At 36.8% G+C, this 21,891-nt stretch overlaps 1 protein-coding gene and 1 pseudogene across 1 annotated transcript in view; both read left to right on the top strand.

Moving 5' to 3' along the window:
• Positions 1-21,891, top strand: part of LOC128579506 (putative ankyrin repeat domain-containing protein 20A4) — a 70,973-nt gene that overhangs the window by 34,117 nt on the left and 14,965 nt on the right. The window contains exons 7-11 of the mRNA XM_053581567.1: positions 6,685-6,824; positions 13,079-13,157; positions 13,747-13,808; positions 16,443-16,536; positions 18,639-18,709. Coding sequence (XP_053437542.1) covers positions 6,685-6,824; positions 13,079-13,157; positions 13,747-13,808; positions 16,443-16,536; positions 18,639-18,709 — 446 coding nt within the window. The remainder of the gene's footprint in view (positions 1-6,684; positions 6,825-13,078; positions 13,158-13,746; positions 13,809-16,442; positions 16,537-18,638; positions 18,710-21,891) is intronic.
• Positions 7,206-9,118, top strand: LOC128579513 (transcriptional enhancer factor TEF-4-like; annotated as a pseudogene).

Genomic DNA, 21,891 nt, shown 5'->3' with positions numbered 1-21,891 from the left:
TTGATAACTAGGATCTATAGAGGACAAAGGGAAGCCACAAGTCAATCTGCTCCCTCCCCTGCTCAGTGTAGACCTGGTGTAGACCAGTGTGGGTGCACCTCAGAGTTAAGGGTGCTTCCCCACATGGGTTCTGCACAGACAGACTCCAGGTGGTACCCCATCTGTGCAGATAAGAGGTCTGTGAGGGTGTTGGGTGCCATCGTGCAGTTCAGGCCATGCTGTGCTGACATGGTTCTTTCATAATCTAATCTACTCTTCCCCTCACATTCTCTAATCTTCTAAATGTGTCACCTATCACCTTTTCCCCCCACACTGAGTGTACCCTGTTCCTTCTCTATGATTTCACAATGTGGCTTCAGAGACAAGTGATCCATATGAAGGCAGCTACCTGCAACTCCACTTTCCCTGTGAGTGGCACATTTGTAGGCTGTCTCTAATCTGCCCTGCAAATGTTTGCTCCTATATACACATATCTATGATAGTTTATAAATTAGGCACAGTAATAGATCAACTACAATAACTAATAATAAATAAATAATTATAACAACGTGATATACTGTAAGTGACGTGAATGTCATCTCTCAAAACAGTTTATCGTACTCTCCTCACCCTACTTCTCCTTGTTATGACAGGGGCAGATACAGTGAACGCGACTAGATGAGGGAGGTGGGTGAGGCAGGCACTGTGATGCAGTTTGGGCTGCTGTTTATGTTCCAACTGCATATTAGAAGGAGGAGATTATCTCCTTCCAGTGATCCTGGATCACCAAGCTGAGGGCTGAATGTGAGGACAGAGCATATCAATGGCTAAGGGAGAATTGGGGGTACAGCACAGACAGTGTGGTTATACCAGAAGAAGGATGATTGACATCCTGGGCAGAATGGAGCAGAATGGTTTGAGATTTTTTTATCACACTACTCAGAAGAGTACACAATTTAAAACTTATAAAGTGTTTATTTCTGGAGTTTTCAATTTAAGACTTAGACACCATTTTGACTATATGTATTGAAACCACAGGACACAAAGCCAAAAATGTGATACTTGATCTTGCACCTCATTTCCTGGCATACAACTTCTAAAATCCTTAGGATCTCCAAAAGAGATATCTTTGTGTGTGGTTGATGGCCTGATGTCCAGCAGTTCCTAGGCAGCTTCAGAGTAAGGCCTGGTCACCTGAAAGACTATGGTATGATTAGAAGGTTGGGACTTCTAGACCCAATTCCCAACCTCCAGGGAGGAGAGAGAGACTGGAAGTTTGTTTGACACCAATGGCCAGTCCTTTAGTCAGGCATGCCAAGTAATGAATCTTTCATAAAACCCCAAAGGACAGGGTTCAGAGAGCTTCTAGATAGCTGAATATATGGAAGTTCCTAGGGGGTGGTGCCCTTTGGAGGGCCTGGAAGCTCTGCATCTCTTCCCCATACCTTGCCCTATGTCCCTCACCATCTGTATCCTTCATAATCTCCTCCATAATTAACCAACTGGCAGAGTGTCTCCTTGAGTTCTGTGAAACAGTCTATGAATTTATCGAACCCTAGGATGGGGTTGTTGGAACCCCAGCTTGAAGGCTGTTGGTCAGAAGTTCTGGTGTGGGGAGGGGCAGACGAGCCCTGTGGGGTCTGATACTGTCACCGAGGAGATGGTGCTGGGATCAAACGGGAGGACACCCAGCTGGTGTCTACTGAAGAATCGATTGTGGGATTTTTGGAGTGAAAAAATATTCCCACACATAGGTCACATAAATCCTCTCTGTTGATTAGTGTCGTGGTGGTGTGAGGACAAAGGAAAAACAGGTTGAGTGTGTTTTTTCTCACACAAGTAACAGATAAGGGGGAATGCTTTATACTGTATTCTAAGTGCTCCTCATTCATTTCAGAAATCAATCTTTTTAAGTTTGAGACTATACTCACGTGATACTGATTCTGCAAATGATAGCATTTTCTGTCAGTATGGTAGGGTTTTTTAGTATTATGATTATTGAAAATAGTAGCTCCTTACAGGTATCAAATAATTTTGATAGATCTTGTTCTTGTTTACATTTTATAAACAAAGGAAGGGAAGTAAGAGTTTCTTTCTGCAGTAATAGCCCACCAATAGTATGACTATTAATTCTACTCTGGTATTCAAGTATGATCCCAAAGGAATACTTTGTAACAATGTATCAGTCTTCGTTTTTAACAAATTGCAAATCATACACAAAATGTGCATTTTTTTCATGATCTATCAGCTAGACAGCTATGATTTAATATTAATAAAAAAAGAAACTAGAATAAGAGCTAGTGAAACTTAAAGTGACAAAAGGAAATAAAAATTAGAGCGAAAATCAATCAGAATAAAAAGTAAAAAAATCAAAATCAATGAAATCAAAATGTGCATTTTTTATTGTTTGGAATTCATTAAGGGTAAACAAAGAATTAGGTTGCACTGATTGCATTTATTAGATAAAGTCCCTCTTATACTTGTGTTCTGCCCCCAAGAGGTATGCCACACACTGTGTCCCCCACTCCCCTTCTACCTCTGCCTCTCCCCGCTACCTCGTTCTGCTACCATACCCCTTGAATTAGATCATGTATTGCCTTCATATTAGAATATAAATATACACATTGGATTTTTGCTTCCCCGTTCTTGTGATAATTTACTAAGAACAATGTTTTCCATCTTCATCTGGGTTAATATGAAAGATATAAAGTCTCCATCTTTTTCAGTGGCTGAATAGTATTCCATGGTATATATCTACCACAGCTTATTAATCCATTCCTGGGTTGGTGGCCATTTAGGTTGTTTCCACATTTTGTGATTTTAAATTGAGCTGCAATAAACAGTCTAGCGCAAATGTCCTTATGATAAAAGGATTTCTTTTTTTCTGGGTAGATGCTTAGTAATGGGATTGCAGGATTAAATGGCAGATCTAATTTGACTTCTTTGAGGATTATCCATACTTCCTTTCAAAAGATTGTATTCATTAGCAGCCACAGCAGCAGCGTAAAAGTGTTCCCTTCTCTCCACATCCACACCGGCATCTGCTGCTTTGAGACTTTGTGATGTGGGCCCTTTTGGGGCTAGGTGATATTTTGTGGTGGGTTTGATTTGCATTTCTCTGATGATCAGGGATGATGAGTATTATTTCATATGTTTGTTAGCTATTCATCTGTCTTTAGAACGGTTCTATTCATGTCTCTTGCCCTGTGATATATAGGATTCTTGGATCTTTTCTAGTTGATTAATTTGAGTTGTCTATACATCCCAGTAATCATGGTTTTGTGCAATTCATACTATGCAAATATCTTTTCCCATTCTGAAGGCTGTTTGTTTGCTTTGGTTATTGTTAACTTAGCTGTATAGCAGCTTTTCAGTTTAATTAAGTCCCATTTGTTTATTATTGGTGTTGTGGTGATTGCCACAGAAGTCTTTTTCATAAAATCTTTCCCCAGGTTGATATCTTCAAGTGTTTTCCCCACACTTTCTTTGAGGATTTTTATTGTTTCGTGCCTTAGATTTAGATCTTTTATCTATCTTGAATCAATTTTTGTAAGTGATGAGAGATGAGGGCCCAGTTTCAGTCTTTTACATATCATTATACAGTTCTCCCAGCACCATTTATTGAATAGGGATTCTTTTCCCTAGTTTATGTTCTTGTTTGTTTTATCAAAGATCAGGTAGCTGTAAGATATTAGTTTCCTTTCATGGTTTTCTGTTCAGTTCTAAATGTCAGTGACTATTTTTGTGCCAATACCGTGCTGTTTTGATCTTTACAGCTGAAAGTCTGGTAGGGATATGCCCTGGCTTTGTTTTTATTACTAAGAATTGCTTTGGCTATAACATTTTTTTTTTTTTGGTTCCATACAAAATGCAGAATTATTTTTTCCTACATTTTGAAAGTATGATGATGGTATTTTAATGGGGATTTCATAAAATCTGTAGAATGGTTTGGGAGTATAGAAATTTTAATAATGTTTTTTCTCTTCAGCCAAGAGCATGGTATATCCTTCCATTTGTTAATATCCTCTGCTATTTCTTTTCTTAGGGTTTTGTAAGTTTCTTTATAGAGGTCCTTCACCTCTTTTATTTGGTATATTCCTAGGTATTTCATTTTTTCTGAAGCTACTGTGAAGACATTTGTGTCCTTGATTAGCTTCTCATCTTGGCTGTTATTGGCATATACAAAGGCTACTGACTTGTGGAGATTAACTTTATATCCTGAGACCTTAGTGTATTTTTTGATCACTTCCAGGATTCTTGTGGTTGAGTTGTTGGTGTTCTCTAAGTATAAGATCATCATTGGCATAGAGGGAGAGTTTGACCTCTTCTGCTCCCATTAAGATGCCCTTTATAGCCTTCTCTTGCCTGATTGAATTGGTTAGAACTTCCAGCACTATGTTGAATAGTAGTGGTGGTAGAGGACAACCTTGTGTTTGTTCCAGTTCTAAGTGGAAAAGTTTTCAGTTTTACTCAATTTAGTATAATACTAGCAGTGGGTTTGTCATAGATGGCTTCAATAAGTTTAAGAAATATGCCACCTATGCCTATATTTTTAACTGTTCTTATTAGAAAAAAAGATGTTGAATTTTACTGAATGCTTTTTCTGCCTCTATTCAGAGGATCATATGGTCATTGTTTCTGCTTCTGTTGATATGGTGAAGTACATTTTTTGTTTACTGGGCTTGCATCTCTGGGATGAATCCTGCGTGATTGTGATTTTATTTTTTTAATGTGTAGCTGTAATTTATTGGGTAGGATTTTATTGAGAAGTTTTGCATCTATATTCATTAGTGAAATTGGTCTAAAATTCTCAATTTAGTTGGGTGTTTTACTGGTTTTGGTATCAGGGTAATATTTGCTTTGTAGAACGTGTTGGGGAAGATTCCTTCCTTCTCCCTCTCTTTTTTTTTTGGAATAATTTCTGCAATATGAGTATAAGCTTTTCCTTGAAGGTCTGATAGAATTCTGGTGTGAAATCATCTGGACCATGGCATTTTTTGGTCTGGAAATTTTTCATTTTTTCTTCAATCTCAGTGGTTGAGATTGGTCTTTTCAGGAGATCTGTTTGTTCTTGTTTAAAGTCTAGGGAGAGGATATTATTCTTGTTATTGATCCATTTTCTCCACATTATACAATTTCTAGGCATAGAGTTTCTTGTAGTACTCAGAGATAATCTCTTGTGTCTCTGTGGCATCTGTTGTTATTTCCTGTTTATTGTTTCTGATTGATGTGATTAGAGATTTTGCTTTCTGTTTCTTGTTAATCTCGCCACAGGTTATCTATTTTATTTATTTTTTCAAAAAATTAAATCATTTTGGGGGGGCACCTGTGGCTCAAAGGAGTAGGGTGTCAGCCCAATATGCCAGAGGTGGAGGGTTCAAACCCAGCCTTGGACAAAAACTGCAATAAATAAATAAATAAATAAATATTTTTTGTTTCATTAATTTTTTGAATGAATCTTTTGTTTTCAATTTCATTAATCTCTGATTTAATTCTGGTTAATTCTTTCCTTCTGCTGGTTTGGGGATGAGATTGTTTTATTTTTCCAATTCCATAAGATGGTTCTTGAGTTTGTCAATGCACTCCCTTTCTGTTTTTCAAATGTGGGCATCTAATGTAATACATTTCCCTCATAAGATGGCTTTCACTGTATCCCACAGGTTTTTAGAACTTATTCCTTCATTGTTGTTATGTTTGAGGAATTTAATGATTTCCTCTTTTATCTTTTCTTGAACATAACTCTCATTTAGCTAAAAGTTATTTAATTTCCATGTCTTTGTGTAGAGATGTTCATTTTAGTTGGAGTTGAGTTCCACCTTTATTGCCCTGTGGTCTGAGAAGGTATAAGGTATACTTTCTATTGTTTTAATTTTGCTGAGGTTTGATTTGTATTCTAGGTTGTGGTCAATATTGGAGTATGTATGATGGGCTGAGAAAAATGTATATTCTTTTGCTTTGGGATGTTGCGTTCTGTATATGTATATTAATCCCATTTGTTCCAGGGTCATATTTAAGTCCCTCGTATCTTGGTTAGTTTCCATTTATAGGACCTGTCCAGTTCTGTGAGAGGGATGTTAATGTCCCCAGCTATTATGGTGTCATTGGGATGTCATATTGCTCAGACCCTTCATGGTCTGTTTCATAAATATGGGCATATTAAAGTTGGGTGCATAAATATTTAAAATTGATATGTTTTCATGTTGTATTGTACCTTTGACCAGTATAAGTGTCCATCTTTGTCTTTCTTTTTTATTTTTATTTTATTTATTTATTTATTTGTTTGTTTATTTATTTATTATTGTTGGGGATTCACTGAAGGTACAAAAAGCCAAGTTACACTAATTGCATTTGTCAGGCAAATTCCCTCTTATAAATGTGTTTTTTCTCCAAGAGGTGTGCCAAACACCATGAACCATCACCCCCCTCCCTCCTTTCCTCTCTTCCATCTTTGTCTTTCTTAATTTTAGTTGCTTTTAAACTTCTTGTATCTGAAATTAAGATTGCAACCTCCCCTTTTTCTGGTTTCCTTTTTCTTCCTTTTCCGTTTCCTTTTGGGTTTCCAATCCAGATTTTAAAATTCTATAGACTGCTTCTCAGATATGCAAGGAAAATTGTAAGCTTTTTGAAGACTGTCTCTTCTTGTGTTATTTATTGATTGTGAACTACCAATATTTTTATGTATTCTTTACCTTATTTTTACTGTAGCAAGAGCAACTTTGGTTAAGGACAGGCGTTCTGTTTGTCAAAAAGAAGAAATGGCTGAAAACCATTTTTCCACCTTCACTTTAGTCCAGCCATTCATACCAGGTCCTCAAATGGCCTTTGTCAACCATTGTGATACAGAGGTAAGTTGTCTTCATAAAACCTTTCTTAAAGGATATTTATTTATTATTAAATCATATCTGTGTACATTAATGCATTTATGGGATACAATGTGATTTTTTTCACATACATCCCACTGATTCTCATAATAATAAGAAAGATCTAACAAAAAAAGTCCTCATAATCATAAGAGAAATCATATATTGACAAGCCAGAGATGTGCTTAGCATTGAGCATTAGGAAAACTAGTGGAGCAAAGCTTAAGCTTATCATTATGGAAGGAAAGTACTATAAAGCAACCAAAAACCCCCAGCTCAACAAACATGGAAAGAAGAGGGGGATGAAGGGAAAGAATTGATTGAGGAAGGGCAAGATAAATATAAACATTGAGTAAGACAGTCCAAATGAGGGAGATTATTATGAAAACACAACAGATAGCCAGGTGTTGTGGTGGGTGCCTATAATCCCAGGTACTCAGGAGGTTGAGGCAAGCATATTGCTTAAGCCTGGGAGTTGGAGGTTTCTGTGAGCTGTGATGCCAAGGCACTCTACCATGGGTGAAAAAGTGAAACTCTGTCTCTAAAAAAGAAAAGTAATAAATAAATAAATAAAAACACGACAGAAATAGTGGAGTTAAATGGCGGCATGATCTCTGCATAAGATATAATAGAAATTATTTTAAACCTAACTTAGAAAAAAAAGCCAGGTAATGAAAACCTGTTCAGATTTATCTGAATGACTTATAACTGATGTTAATAAGGAACATAAAGAAAACTTAATGATGGCTATAGTAACATTAATCTTGTATACATTTACAAATAGCTAAAAGATATTTCATAAGTTCCTAGCATGAATGAAAGATAAATATCTAAGGTGATGGTTCCTCAGCCACAGGCTGGGAGGCCGTGATTGGGAACCCTGGGTTAGGGTCCCTTGTGGATGATGGCCATGACTGGACAAGCATTAAGGACGGCAGTGATGAGAGTGGCACAGGCAGGAAGGGTACTAGAAGGAAAGTGGACACAGATGCAGAGGGTGTTTGGAACCCAGATACTGAGCAGAGCTTGGTCATCTACCTGCTCTATGGTTGTCAGAAAATCATCTTGTCCTTTGAAGGCAAGATGTATGGTTAGAATGAAATGATTACCTGCTATATCAAGCTAAGAATGGAGAAGGTCCGAACTTCCAACCAGGTCTCTAGTCTCATACAGGTTTCAACTTGAAAGTAATCAAGAGAAATCTAGTCCAAGCTAAAGGACCAGGTTTCCAAGAACAAGGCTTTCCGAACCATGGCTACCACATCGTTGGCCCAGCTCACCAAACTGGGTCCTGGTGGTCCTCAAGCCTCTGAGCTTTTCCAGTTTTGGCCTGGGGCCCTAGACCCCTCTGCAAGTTTGAGATGTGAAGCCATTCTTCTTGTCATTGACTCCCCCATCTATTGACCAGGGAATGGGTTCACTTAACCCCTCTCACCCCTGTCTGTACTTGCTCCATTATCCCCAGCCAGGCAGGCTTGGGCCCTGGGCTCTTCCTGGTTGCAGCTAGTAGAGTTCTCTGCCTGTGTGGAACTGCCAAATGCAACTGGCTCATACCAGAGGCACCTGTTTGTACATATCACCCAGCACTGCCCCAGCCCTGGAGTACCCCCACTCAAGAGTGTGGATGTCCAGCAGATCAATTACAAATTCTCTGAGAAAAGGGTGGTGTCCAGGAACTGATGATCATGGCCTCCTCCCCCTGTCTTTTTCCTGTTGAAGTTTTTGGCAGAACTGAACTGGGGCCCAAGTGGTGAGAAGACCAGGGCTAGCAGTGGTGGAAGCAGTAACAGTGGTGCCTTATACAGAATGAGCAGCCAGTATGAGAGCCTGGAGCACATGACCCTCATGTGCTCCTCCAAGGCCTGCTCCTTTGGCAAGCAGGTGGTGGAGAAGGTGGTGACAGAGCGGGCCAAGCTGGAGGACGGAGATTTGTGTACTGCCTGTTGTGCTCACCCCTCTAGGAGTACCTGGTGAATTTCCTGCACAAGTTGTAGTAGCTGGCTGAATGATACATGATGAACAGCATCCTTGAAAACTCCACCATCCTCCCGGTGGTGACAAACAGAGACACCAGGAATTGCCGGGTGTCTTATTGGAATTGCTGCCCTGCCTATGTCTTTGAGGTCTCCACCAATGAACACAGGGCCCAGCACCAATTTAATTCATGGTCTGGGCTGAGGGGGACCCCCAAACTGACTGACCCCTGGAATATACTCCTGGCAGGAAGGACCCTTGAGGTCTCCTCATGCTTTGTATTTAAGGAGAGGGCTGTAATTTAAAGGGGATGACTTCAGAGGCCTAAGCAATAGGGGACACCAAAACTTGGTTGGTGATCTAAATAGGTGGGTTCCAAGAAAATAATAGACTCTGAGAGTGGAACAGGGGGGTGTCTGAAAGGACAGATCACTCAAGAGCATCAGGGATTGAGGACAGGAGTGAGACTACCTCCAGGTACACTTCTCAGCCAATGACAGGGCCCCCTTGCCCCTCTATTCTGGATGTTTGGGAGAGCCTTCATTACACATTGGGTTGTCTTCCAGCTACCACCCCCCAAATTTCTGCCCCCAAAATATCACCCTTTTTACTACAGAGAGTAACCCTATTTGTGTAGGAGCAGAGCCAGGTGGGCCCTGGAAATATTTTTAATATAATGATCTGTTTATAAGGGTTATGGCTTTATCTCAGCTGCACGAGAAATGGGGGAAGGCTTTGTAACTCCTCCTCCTCCTCAGTGAGCAGAGTGTTCTACTGTTGTGTTTCCTCACTTGCCAACACCAAAGTCTGTTGGTTTGTGTTATGACAGAGGATAAAGCTATTTCCCCCCAAAAAAATGTATATATAAAAATGTATATGTGTTTACATATTTAAGATGATGAATATCCTTATACCCTGAGTTGATGATATGAATGTGTGAAATTATAATGTGTACACCCCAAATATGGACCCCTATTATGTATCAATTACAAATATTAGAAAATGGCTCGACACCCGTACCTCAGTGGTTAGGGCGCATGCCACATACATCCGATCTGGTAGTTTCAAACCTGGCTTGGGCCTGCTCAACAATGATAACTGCAACAATAAAATAGCCAGGAATTATGGCAGGACCCTGTAGACCCAGCTACTTATGAGGCTGAGGCAAGAGAATCACTGATGCCCAAGTGTTGGAGGTTGCTTTTAGCTGTGACGCCATGGCACCCTACCTAGGGGGACATAGTGAGACTCTGTCTTAAAAATAATAATAATAATAATAATAATAAAGGAGTTTTATTTTATTTTTTAGAAAAAAACATGTTTATTCTGTGTGGTTATCTTTTCTTTTGGGGGGTATTCCATTTATGAACAACGCCCCAAAGTTATCTTTTCCTTTGATTGCTTATGACAGCCTGAACATCAATCTTCTTTTTAAGGTCTATTCTCTATTATTTGGTAGTATTTCTAAGAAAGAAAATTTAGTCTGTATTATTTCTTTTCAATTTAATGAAATGTCATCTCATATTTAATCTAGTCAAACCTATGCTCATAGATTATACAAAGTGAAACTTCTTTTAGGCTCTATTAGAATTATTAAATGAATTGTTAGTATTTGGCTCTTCTGGCTTTTGTTTAAGTTTTCTAACAGTGTTTACTATATTCTCAACTTAACTAATTTATCTTACTATTTGATGTAATTTCTTGGTAGCTGAACTTTTTGAAAATAAGAAGGCAAAATAAATAAGCATTTATAGTTTTGTTAACTAAAATTAAAATTTATGTATCCATTAAATGTGAAAAGATATTTTAAATTCAAACCTCTTAAACAAATTAGTCAGTTGTGTGTTTTGGTGTTTTTCTCATTCATCTTGTGCTCATGAAATCTCTGTAATGGACACAGATGTTCACACATCCAGTAAATGTAAGTCAGATTTGATTAAAGAATCATCAAATAAACTACACAAAATTATAGAAGCATAAGGCAGTAAAGACTGCCAAATAGTATACAAAATTATCTCTGGAAGGTCATTTCTTAATTTGACAAATATATCCAGAATGCAAACATTTTATTATTCTAAAGAAGCATTATTAACTTTAGTATTCATACTTGTCAAACCTTGTGCACAATGTCTTTTATCAGTAAAACACCACAGTCCTGTGGGCCCGATGTTTTAGTCCATTTCTTCTTTCCTCATGTGAGTATCGGGTCCTGCTGGACAATCATGGATATACTGGGAGATTTCTAAATCTTCAACATGTATAATCATAGGGTTTTTTAAATTCTAGATCCTTTCTTCAATTTTGTTGTTGTTGTTGTTGTTGAAGTTTCCTTGAGAGTACACAGATCCAGCGTACATTGATTGCTTTGTTAGATAAGAACCCTTGTCTCCCTATTCTTAGGTTGTAACTGAGTTATAGCTTTCATGTGAAAGCCCTAAATTAGTTTCATAGTAGGGCTGAGTACATTGGGTACTTTTTTTTCCATTCTTGAGATATTTACAGGGAAGTTTGAAAGGGAGAGGAGGGAGGGGGAGGGGCATAGAGGGAGGGGGATCATTGGGATTACACCTGTGCTGCATCTTACAAGGGTATATGTGAAAATTAGTAAATGTAGAATGTAAATGTCTTAGCACAATAACTAAAAAAACGCCAGAAAGGCTGTGTCAACCAGTGTGATGAAAACGTGTCAAACGGTTTATGAAGCTAGTGTATGATGCCCCATGATCATATCAATGTACACAGCTATGATTTAATAATAATAAAAAAAGAACCCTTGTCCCACCCACAAAAGACATACCACACCCCTTTTCTTTAACTTTTAATGACCATTCTATCAGGTGTCAATAGACAGAGTTATTAGTATGTTGTTGACAGAAGAATAAGAAAACCATGTGAAATTCAAACTAGGGTTTTACATTTCTTTCTTACATCATAGTAGTACTTAAAATGCCCTCATAATTCTCTAATCATAACAGCATTTTTCTTCTACAAGTTAAAATTTGTAGGGATAATTATTGAAAGAGTTTTCTTGTAGCATCTTGAATTTTTTTTTTTTTAGTTAAACAATTTCTTCAATTTTAAAAATGCACACAATAACAAGAAATAAATATTTGCATGTATTAATGAAAGTATATTTTTCTTCAAAAATGTTAAAATATAAAATTTGAATCCTATGGTTTTATTTTCTCCTCTTGTTCTCATTTTCCAAATGTCAGAGTTCTGTTGGATTTGCACTACATAGGTGTGCCAGTTAGAATATCTTACACATACTTATGTTCTTAACACCATATTCCTTTCATGAGTAAGTAATCTCTTCCTAAAGTATGTATCCAGATTTATCTCCTATGTCCTTGGGTGCTTCATAGTTGACATATTGGATTTTAAGGACTGAACACACTGTCCTTAACCCTTCCCTTACTTCCTTGACTCTTGGTGCCCTATTTTGTCATCTGATTTTTCTTTTCTAGTAAATAACATCTAGTAAGTAGCACTGAAACATTAAGTTAGTGTAAATCTTGTACTTTATCTCTCCTGCAGATCACCAATCCAGTCACTCACCATTACCAGTGTTAATAGCTTGTTACCATAATTCTCTTTCTGATCTATGATTTTGAAAAGCTCTTTTCTGATTTTGTCAGGTGTTCATCTGTTTTCACATTGCTACCAAGGTGACCTTTTGAAAATATGTTTGTGGTGGCCTGACTTACCTGCTTATTGAGTGGATCCCATTACAGGAAAGGGAAAGTTTGCACTTCTTCTGCCACCTGTCTTTGGTAGCTTGGCCTGATTCTCCCATTTCATCTCTGAAAGCTGTTCCTTATCACAAGGTTGCAGTTTTACCACATTACCTTCATAGCCCTCATATGCCCTGTGGTTCCATTCCTCATCCTTTTGCCCCTTCTCTCCTGTCTAAAAGCCCTTCACACTCTCACTGTGCACATCGTGTCTTTGAAAATACGCCTCTATCTTTGCTGCATTTCCTAAGCTTCCTGAGTAGAACTGACTCTTCCTCCATTGTATCGTTTGTGTAATTAATTTACTGTAATTACAGACTCATGAATTACCTTTCTTATTTGTTTCCATATATCTTTGCCACACCCACTTAAATATAGGACAGACTCTGTCTTCTGTTTCTATGTTCAAATTATTCTCCCAGGTAGTGCATATGCTTGATAAACATAGTGAATGTGTGTTGTTTTGCTAACAGATTGATGTGTGAGTGAATCAATACATTTCCTGAAGTTGACTTTTCTTTTTCTCAATAGGAAGGAGCAAGAGAGTCAGAAGTTGGAGACAATACCAACACGATTGGTATTGTTGAAAGTGCTACACAAAAGCAAATAGGTAATGACAATTTTATTTTTGTGTAAATAAATTATTAGAGGTGGTAATCTTATAATTAGGGGAAACATCTAAAATTTTTAATTACATGCTATTATGAAATAAAAACCAATAATGCGTATTGGTTTAATTTCCATTCCTTTGATTTATTTTATTGTTTTTATTAAATCATAACTATGTACAGTAATGTATTTATGGGGTATGATGTGCTGATTTTATATACAATTTTGAATGCTTAAATCAAGCTGGGTCACATAGCCTTCACCTCACTTACTTAATTGTTGTGTTAAGACATTGATACTCTACACTTCATAGATTTGACATGTACCCTTGCAATATGCACCATAGGTAAGGTCACAAGTAGATAATGTCCATTCCTTTTAAATATACTGTCCATTCCTTTTAAGTACGTTTCTTTTGCCACCTTTTTTATACTATAAACTTTTTCCTGAAACTGCTTTAACCTTCTGAAATTCTTTTTGCTATGAGTTTTATTTTACTGAAATAGTCACAAATGGAGATACATTTGTATATGTTTTGAAAATGCAGTAATATTTTTATCATTAATTTATCTTTAAATGACATTTTATAGATAAAATCTCTGTACTGTTATCAGGACACGACAAACCAAAAGAACCAAGTTTGTATTTGGAGGTACTGTCTTTTCTTATCATTACTTTAAAATGTAAGCATTGACAACTTTAAAACATAAAAGGGATGCTTTTAATTACCTTTTCTCAGCTGCGTATGTTCCCACAAGGAATTATTTTCTTACATTATCAGGCCATAATTAATAAAGTAATTATGTGGAAAGAATGAGCTGCTGGATAGTAAAATTCTGCTAATTTGCAAGATTCCTTTAAAAAGACAGTGTAATATAATACAAAATGATAAGGCTTAGGAGTTATAAGAATTCCATTTGGCTTTGAAGTTAAGTTTATTTAAAAATTAAAGAATTATTCCAAATTCACCTATAGCCAAATACTTGAGTCTTTGTTAAATATGGATGTGTAATAAAAGGCCTAATGAAATTCAGGGAAAAGCAGTTTGGAGACTTGATTTTTATAACTTGGAACATGTAATGACAAAATCTGGCACTCAAAACTGTTACTGTGTTTGAATTGACCAGTCTAGATCATCAAGGAACATTTTAAGAGAAAAAAAAAAAATCATGGGGAGTAAGTGAACATGTTGGACTGTAATAGTAACAATTTGATTTACTGGAGTTTTAATAAGCAAAAATCATTTTCTAAAATAGAACACATAGAATACTTTTGTGGCAGCCATGCTTCTGATATACTGTAGGTGTGAAATACTGACAATTTATTCGGAAGCAGAGCTCAGGTAGGAAGACATGGGAAAGGCTGACCTCTTAGAAGCAGTGGTTGGGCAGCAGCACCAGCATCAAATGGATGTCAAAAGACGTGTTATTCTGGATCTTTCACTTTCTGTGGAAACTGAGGGAAATTATTTAATTAATTTTGAATGTCTGTGACCTAATTCATAAACATGGCAATAATGTCAACCTCTTAGGTATGTGTAATGAACAAATATAGTATGAAATCTGGAAACATTTTTATAGTTTGAAAAGTATGCATGCAAATGTAAGAAATGTTCACAGTTTTATTTAATGATTTAATAAATATGGGAAGTAGTTCTTTAAAACAAAAACATTAAGACAGTAGTGTCAAGGAAAAAATGGAAAGTTAAGCAAGTTAGAACTGGCATGAGCCTTTCTAATTTGGGGTATAATAAGTTTTGGGAGACTGTTGTGGGAGACATCCTGTAAGAATAGTGATTTTGTGCTTACAACCTTCCCAATGAGATTTGTACATGTTTGACCTTGATATATATATATATATTTTTTTTTTGAGATAGAATTTCATTCTGTGCCCTGGGTGGAGTGCTGTGGTGTCATAGCTCACAGCAACCTCAAACTCTTGGGCTTCAATTATCCCCTTGCCTCAGCCTCTGAAGTAGTATCTGGTACTATGAGTACCAATTATGTGCTAAGTATTTAGACATTGAATGTACAATAGGATGACTTATGGTATTGTAGTATCAATAGAAAGCCAAACAGCCAAAAATTCCGACTTACTATGTGGGCTTCATATAGATATAGTAGTATCAACAGAAAGCCAAACAACCAAAAATTCTGACTTACTATGGGGGCTTCATATAGAGAAAACAGAGAATATCAGGTTAGACAATATAGAAGAAGATTGCAGTTAATGCGGAAAGGACTGGGGTGGAAATCTATAGTCAAGAAAGATCTTTCTGAGTGTGATTTTCAAGCTATCAGCTAAAAGATGAGAGGGAGCCAGCCATGTGAAATTGCGGGAGGAAGATAGGAAAGAAAGCAATGGATCACATATGTCATTTTTTACTCTAAACATCCTGGGAACACCAGGAAGCAGAAGGTAGGGTAATCATCATCATCATCATCATCATCATCAGTCAATTTTATTTTTATCATTATAATGCATAGAAATGAAAATGTGCAAATACATGTCTGGGATACCTTAGATGCTTAAAAAATAAATGTTTGTATGCTTTTATATTGAGGTTTTCTATAGTTCCTAATTTGCTTTTTGTTAGTAAAAAGTTACATACTATATCTAGTGTTTGTTTGATTTTATTTAAACATAATAAAACAGTTATTTTTAACTGTGGTATCCTTTTATTCAACCATAAGTAAAAGCTCTACAAAACATATTTTAGATTTTTCTAACCTTTTGTTTACCTAAATAAAGCAGCTTCAGAAATGTTCTGTTTAGGTACACTTATGTTAATATGAAATAAAAATGAATGTTCAGTTTATGCCCAGTATGACATATACAAAGTTTATTAGAATGCTGTGTGTCAAATTTTCATGCTAAATTCCATTAAGAAATATTTTATGTGTTTAATGGGTAAATATTAGAGCAAGTGTATTTTGTTTTAAAAAAATGTTCTCTTATTTCTTGTGGTGAGTACAAAGTAATCGGTTATTTTCAAGCTTGTTCCATGTTGAAACATGCACGAGTTCATATTTTTCGTGAATATGATTCCTTGTGGCCTTTCATGCTGTGTCTACACACCGATATGCACATAAAAGATGAGCTTGAGCTAGACAGCATATATGAAGTTCTGTATTGAAGTGTTTGGCTTTCAATACATGTTTCTCTTAGTTTTATATGTAATTGCTTTTACCAAAAGAAATTCAGTTGTTTTTGAAGAAAATGATTAGCAAATATTGATGTAACTTATTATTTTTAACTTAACTCATATTGATATTAACTTTAACAGAGTATTTCAGAGACTCTTTCAGAGAAGGATCTTAGTCATTCATCTCAGGATGCCAATCAAGAAGAAAAAAACAGAGTAAATGCACAAGTAGAAGGTAAGAACTGTATCTTCCTGTAAAAGACAATTTTTACAGATGGGATCTTATTCTTGCTCAGGCTAGTCCTAAACTCCAAAGCACAGGCATCCACCTGCCTTGGCCTCCCAGAGTGCTGGGATTACAGGGTCGAGCTACCACTCCCCCGGGACTCTGTGTTTCTAATACTTCTCAGGTGACTCCAATGCTGTGGGTTCTTGGACCACACTAAGTAACAAGACTATAGACATCCCTGTAGAGAAATATATAGGAAGAGCTATTGGAGAACATTTCCAACAGAAGGATCAACGGAGGGCATTATTTTGTTTTTATATGTATTTCTGAACATGTTCCTAGCCAGATGGGATAAAGAAAAAAGTGAACAATTCCAAATTATAGATATGAACTATTAGTAGTAATTGAAGAGGAAATAAGGGACATAAATGATCCCTGAAAAGAATGGTGACGAGAGATCTGAAAAAAAGTTTCATGAGCAGGGAAAGAGGGAAGGAATAAGTTATCCCCATAATGTTGCAGTTAATGATGAAGAAAACCGAGAGAATGCTCTGGTATCAATTCAAGAAAGTTGCATTTACACAGAAGATTAAGATTACTTCTGCCACAGAGATCACTGGAAGCAAGAGAGTGTGCTAGAATTATAACGTGGAATTTGGAAGGATAGGATCCGGTATTTGAAACTATTTCTGTTTGAATTCTCCAGTCTGGATATTCAAGGAACATTTTGGGAGAAAAAAAAAATTGTGGGGAATGGTGAATCTGTGGGACTATAGCAGCAATGCATTTCTCCTCCTGTAAGTGTTAGGCATCAGAGATATGTGCTATATGTATATTAATTCATAAAAATAGATTAACTTGAATATAAAAACACTGGTCATTTTTAAAAATGTTCTTTATTAAAATAGGTGTTTTCTAAAATCAGGAAGAGATTAATGTAATATCCCCACAGAAAATAAAGTCAAAAACCATAAATTGATTGAGCCCATTCCATGACTTTCCTTAATATTTTCAATGAATATGACACTGATTTTTAAATGTAAAAATTAGTTAATATGTTATAATGATGAGGTGAATCAATTTGTTTCCTTTTTTATAAATATGTCATATTTAGAGTGAATATGCATAATTACTTAGATGTATCTTACAAGGCTTTTGAATGAGTGGAGGAAGAAATGTTAAGATGGGAAAGTTAGAGGATACAGTGTACACCTAATCTGTAGGCAGCAGGGGGCTCCATCCCGTCCTGCTCTCATTTTTTCTTGGCCTCTCCAACTTTTCAGCTTGCTCATCTCACCCTTTCCTTCTCAGCTCACACATGAGCTCTGGAAATGCCAACCTTGATGCATCTTATTCATTTTCCTTTAACCGCATTCCATAATTATCAAGTAAAATAGATAAAAACTGTTTGCCAATGATGCTATGGAATATTGTCTCCTACAGCCTTGAGATCTGGGGAATAGAAAAGGAAATAAATAACTTACAGTTGAGGTGGGGAAGTTGCAAAGGAGAAATCCTTAGAGTATTGAGGCCTTACTGAGGGAGGATATGCCTGTTTATCCAGGGAAAGTGCCATAATGAATGGAGTCCTCACGTAGCAATCTGTGTAAAAAAAAAAAAAATGGAAAGAAGATTGTCAGCATATGAGCAGAAAGCATTTCACATATATATTACCAGGCATACACTGATGAAGGTATAAAAAGTAACAACAACTTGATGATTAACATGTGCAATGCGTTGAAGGTTCTAATAGGAGGTAGACAGGAGTACATAGGGCTACTTGATATGTTTTTCTGGATTGATAAAATTTTCTTTGTTTATGATGGCTTTGTCATTTATGTTGGATGGAAGAATTTGTGAGTTAATCTGTGATCTTCGTATGCCTTCTACCTGGTGACATCTAGTAGCCTTCTGAGTGGTTTTTCAAGTATTAGATGATTAGGATTAATTTTTAAAGAAGTATATAGTTTGCTAAAGACTTAACTTCATCTAAACTCTCAATTTATAAGATAAAAATAAATTTAGGTTTGTATACATTTTTATAAAGCTGAGAGATTTTATCACATCATTCTAAGCAAGTCATTTAACTTAATATATGAAATTTACAGGACACAAAATTTTATCAAAATCAGTGAAAGAGGAAGAAGAACCTAAAGGAAGTGAAAATAACCAGCCACAGGTATCAACAAATTTAAATTTAAGTTCCTGGTTTAATGTTGTTTTCTTTACATGAATGATGTGACATAGTCCAAGGGACATTTCTACTGGAATAGCATTTTAGAATTCATACGTGGTTAGCTAATATTTAATTTTAAACAGTTTTTTTTAACTAGTTATAAAACTTAAACCTTCCTAAAGTAAAGAGTGACTTACAGCTAATCTTTGTCCTTGGAATCCAGGCAGAGGATTTTTGGTGTTTTTCTGGCTCTTCAGTTTTGTAACCTTACATGATAAGGACAGTAATGCCAAGTACAGAATCATATTACTAAGCAAGAGAAATTACCAGCAATTTTATCATGATGACCACTGAGTTGGACTCATGTTCAAAGAGTCGTCATTCCCAATGTACCAAACTGTAATGTAGTTTGTATACTGCACATCAGTCGTGCCAGGTAGAGTGGTTCTTCCACCTTGTGGCCTCTAACTCAGTTCAGTGTGTGTGCTGAGAGAGGGAATTAGGTCATTAGACTGTGCCTATGTAGGAGATCCGACCTTGAAGAAAGGGACTTTGATGTGAGGGTACAGCAGCAAGTTGTAACTCACATAGCTTCAGGAAATTATTAAATGGTACCAAGGTTCCTTCACTCACTGTCTTATGAGGACATTAGAATATATTAAACGTGGGCTTAAGCCGACAGTCTGTTTCAGAAAATAGCACTGTCATATTGTGCTATATCATTTAAATTCACATTTGAGAACTGGATTTTCTTTCTGATTGCTACTGATTTTGTCTTGTGATAATGTAAAATTTCAAAGGTTTCAGTTATCAATTTTTAAACACAGAACGGAAATAAGCATGTTAATAGTGCATGTGTTGTACTCATGCTACCTGAAGACAGACTCAGGTATACCCACTCTAGGTATAAATCAGATAGTGATTTATTACACTCGCGTAGGCCTGTTTTTGTCCAAAGGGCAAACGGCCCCAAGGCGAGGATTATACCATTTTTGTGCTATGTGGCAAGCCAAGTAAAAACAGAAGCAAAACATGGCAGGTGGTTAGCTCAGGGGCGGGGTTACAGAGTTGGCTCAGGCGGGCAACAGCATGTCAGTTTTCACAAGGGTGGGGTTAGAGTGAGTCAGGGGTTTGGCACTGGTTACAGTGAGTCAGGGGGTTACATCCTGGCAGCTGGCATGGGGAAAAATTTGGCTTGGGAAATTTTGCTTGAGTAAGCTTTCCACCATTGTTTAGCCATTGCTAGGGGGTTGTGGTAAGTTGCACCATTGTTTTACCTGTGTCTAGGAATCTTTGGGCACTAAGGGAACTTCCTGTTCTATTCTGAAACCTGTTTTGGGAATTAACCCAAGAGGGGGTTCAGATGTGCAGGGAACTCAGGATGAGACAGTTAGGGGCCTTTAGGGGTTCTTTGAATGGGTACTACACATGTTTGCATATGGAAACATGTCTCCTGACTAGGAATGAATGAGGACTGATAGAATGTATCTGTACATTCAGAACTTCCTTGCGTTCAAAAGTATAAGCAACTGTGCATCAAACAAGGCAAAGTGGAATGGGGAAGTAAATAAAAACACCTGAGAAATGAGTTGAAACAGAGTTCTGGTTAAAACTGTGAATAATACAAAATTCCTGCTTGTCCTTTAGTTGAGTTAGTGTAAGGAAGGAGCAGAGTTCTGAAAATTCACCATCTAATGTAACAAATGGTATACCAGACTGTGAGGGGTAAGATGTACCTGGAGTGTCCACTCTTTAGTGTTTGAGGCATTTTCTCAATAAAAAGGCCTCAGTCACAAAAATATGTCCCATCTCATGCCTGCTCTGTGTTCCTGAAGTATAATCTCTACTCACCTCCTAAAGTTCATTTAAATGAAAGAAAAAAGTATACTGTAAAAATGCTAACAATGCACATGGACACTCGGCATGCATTTGACACAGGTGAGTAGAAATGTGAAGTTAATACAAACACAAAAACAAGCAAAGAAGTCAGAAGTTATTGTCGAAATGAAGGGACACTGAGTTTTTTTTTATGAAGTTCTTATTATTTTTATATCATAATTTTTTTATTGAATCATAACTGTACATTACTGCTTTTATGGGGTACAAGGTGCTGATTTTAGACATAATTTGTAATGCTTATATCAAACTGGTTAACATAGGATTCACCTTACTTTTTTTTTTTTTTTTTTTTTTGGCCAGGGCTGGGTTTGAACCCGCCACCTCCGGCATATGGGACTGGTGCCCTACTCCCTGAGCCACAGGCGCCACCCATAGGGTTCACCTTACTTAATTATTTGTTGTGTTAAGACATTTATACTCTACTCTTAAAAGATTTGACATGTACCCTTATGATATGCACCATAGGTGATGTCCCACTGTTTACCTTCTCTTCCCACAGCTTCCCCCTTCCCCTATTCTCCCCCTGTCTTCCCTCTTTCATTCTGGGCTATAGTTGTGATTCATCATTCATATAAAAGTATGGGGGATTATATATTTGTTTCATAACAGTACTGAGTATAGTTTTTCTTCCATTCTTGAGATATGTTACTAAGAACAATATGTTCAAACTCCATAATGTGAACATAAAAGGGTCAAAGTCTCCATATTTTTATGGCTGCACAATATTCCATGGTATACATATACCACAATTTGTTACTTCATTCAGGGGCTATGGGCACTTGCACTTCTTTCATGACTGGGCAACCATGAACTGTGCTGTAATAAACATTCTGGTGCAAATATGTTTGTTGTAAAATGATGATTGGTCATCTGGATTTATTCCTAGCAGAGGCATAGCAGGATCAAATGGTAGGTCTACTTTTAATATCCTAAGTGTTCTCCAAACCTCTTTCTAAAAGGGACATATTAGATTGCATTCCCACCAGCAGTGCAGAAATATTCCCTTCTGTCCACATCCACACCAAAATCTGTAGTTTTGTGATTTTGTGATGTGGGATACTCTTCCTGGAGTTAGATGATGTCTCAAAGTGGTTTTGATTTGTATTTCTCTGATGATTAAAGATGATGAGCGGTTTTTCATGTGTCTGTAGGCCATGCGCCTATTTTCTTCAGAGAAGCTTCTGTTCAATTCTCCTGCCTAAAATGAAATGTGATCAATAGTTCTTACCTTACTAATTAATTTGGGTTTTCTGTTTAATCTAATTATCAAATCATTGTTGGAAACA

This window comes from Nycticebus coucang, unplaced genomic scaffold (genome assembly GCF_027406575.1).
Source record: "Nycticebus coucang isolate mNycCou1 unplaced genomic scaffold, mNycCou1.pri scaffold_60, whole genome shotgun sequence".
Lineage (NCBI taxonomy): Eukaryota > Metazoa > Chordata > Mammalia > Primates > Lorisidae > Nycticebus > Nycticebus coucang.
The sequence above is the reverse complement of the archived record's forward strand: the minus strand, read 5'-3'. Positions and strand labels throughout refer to the sequence as shown.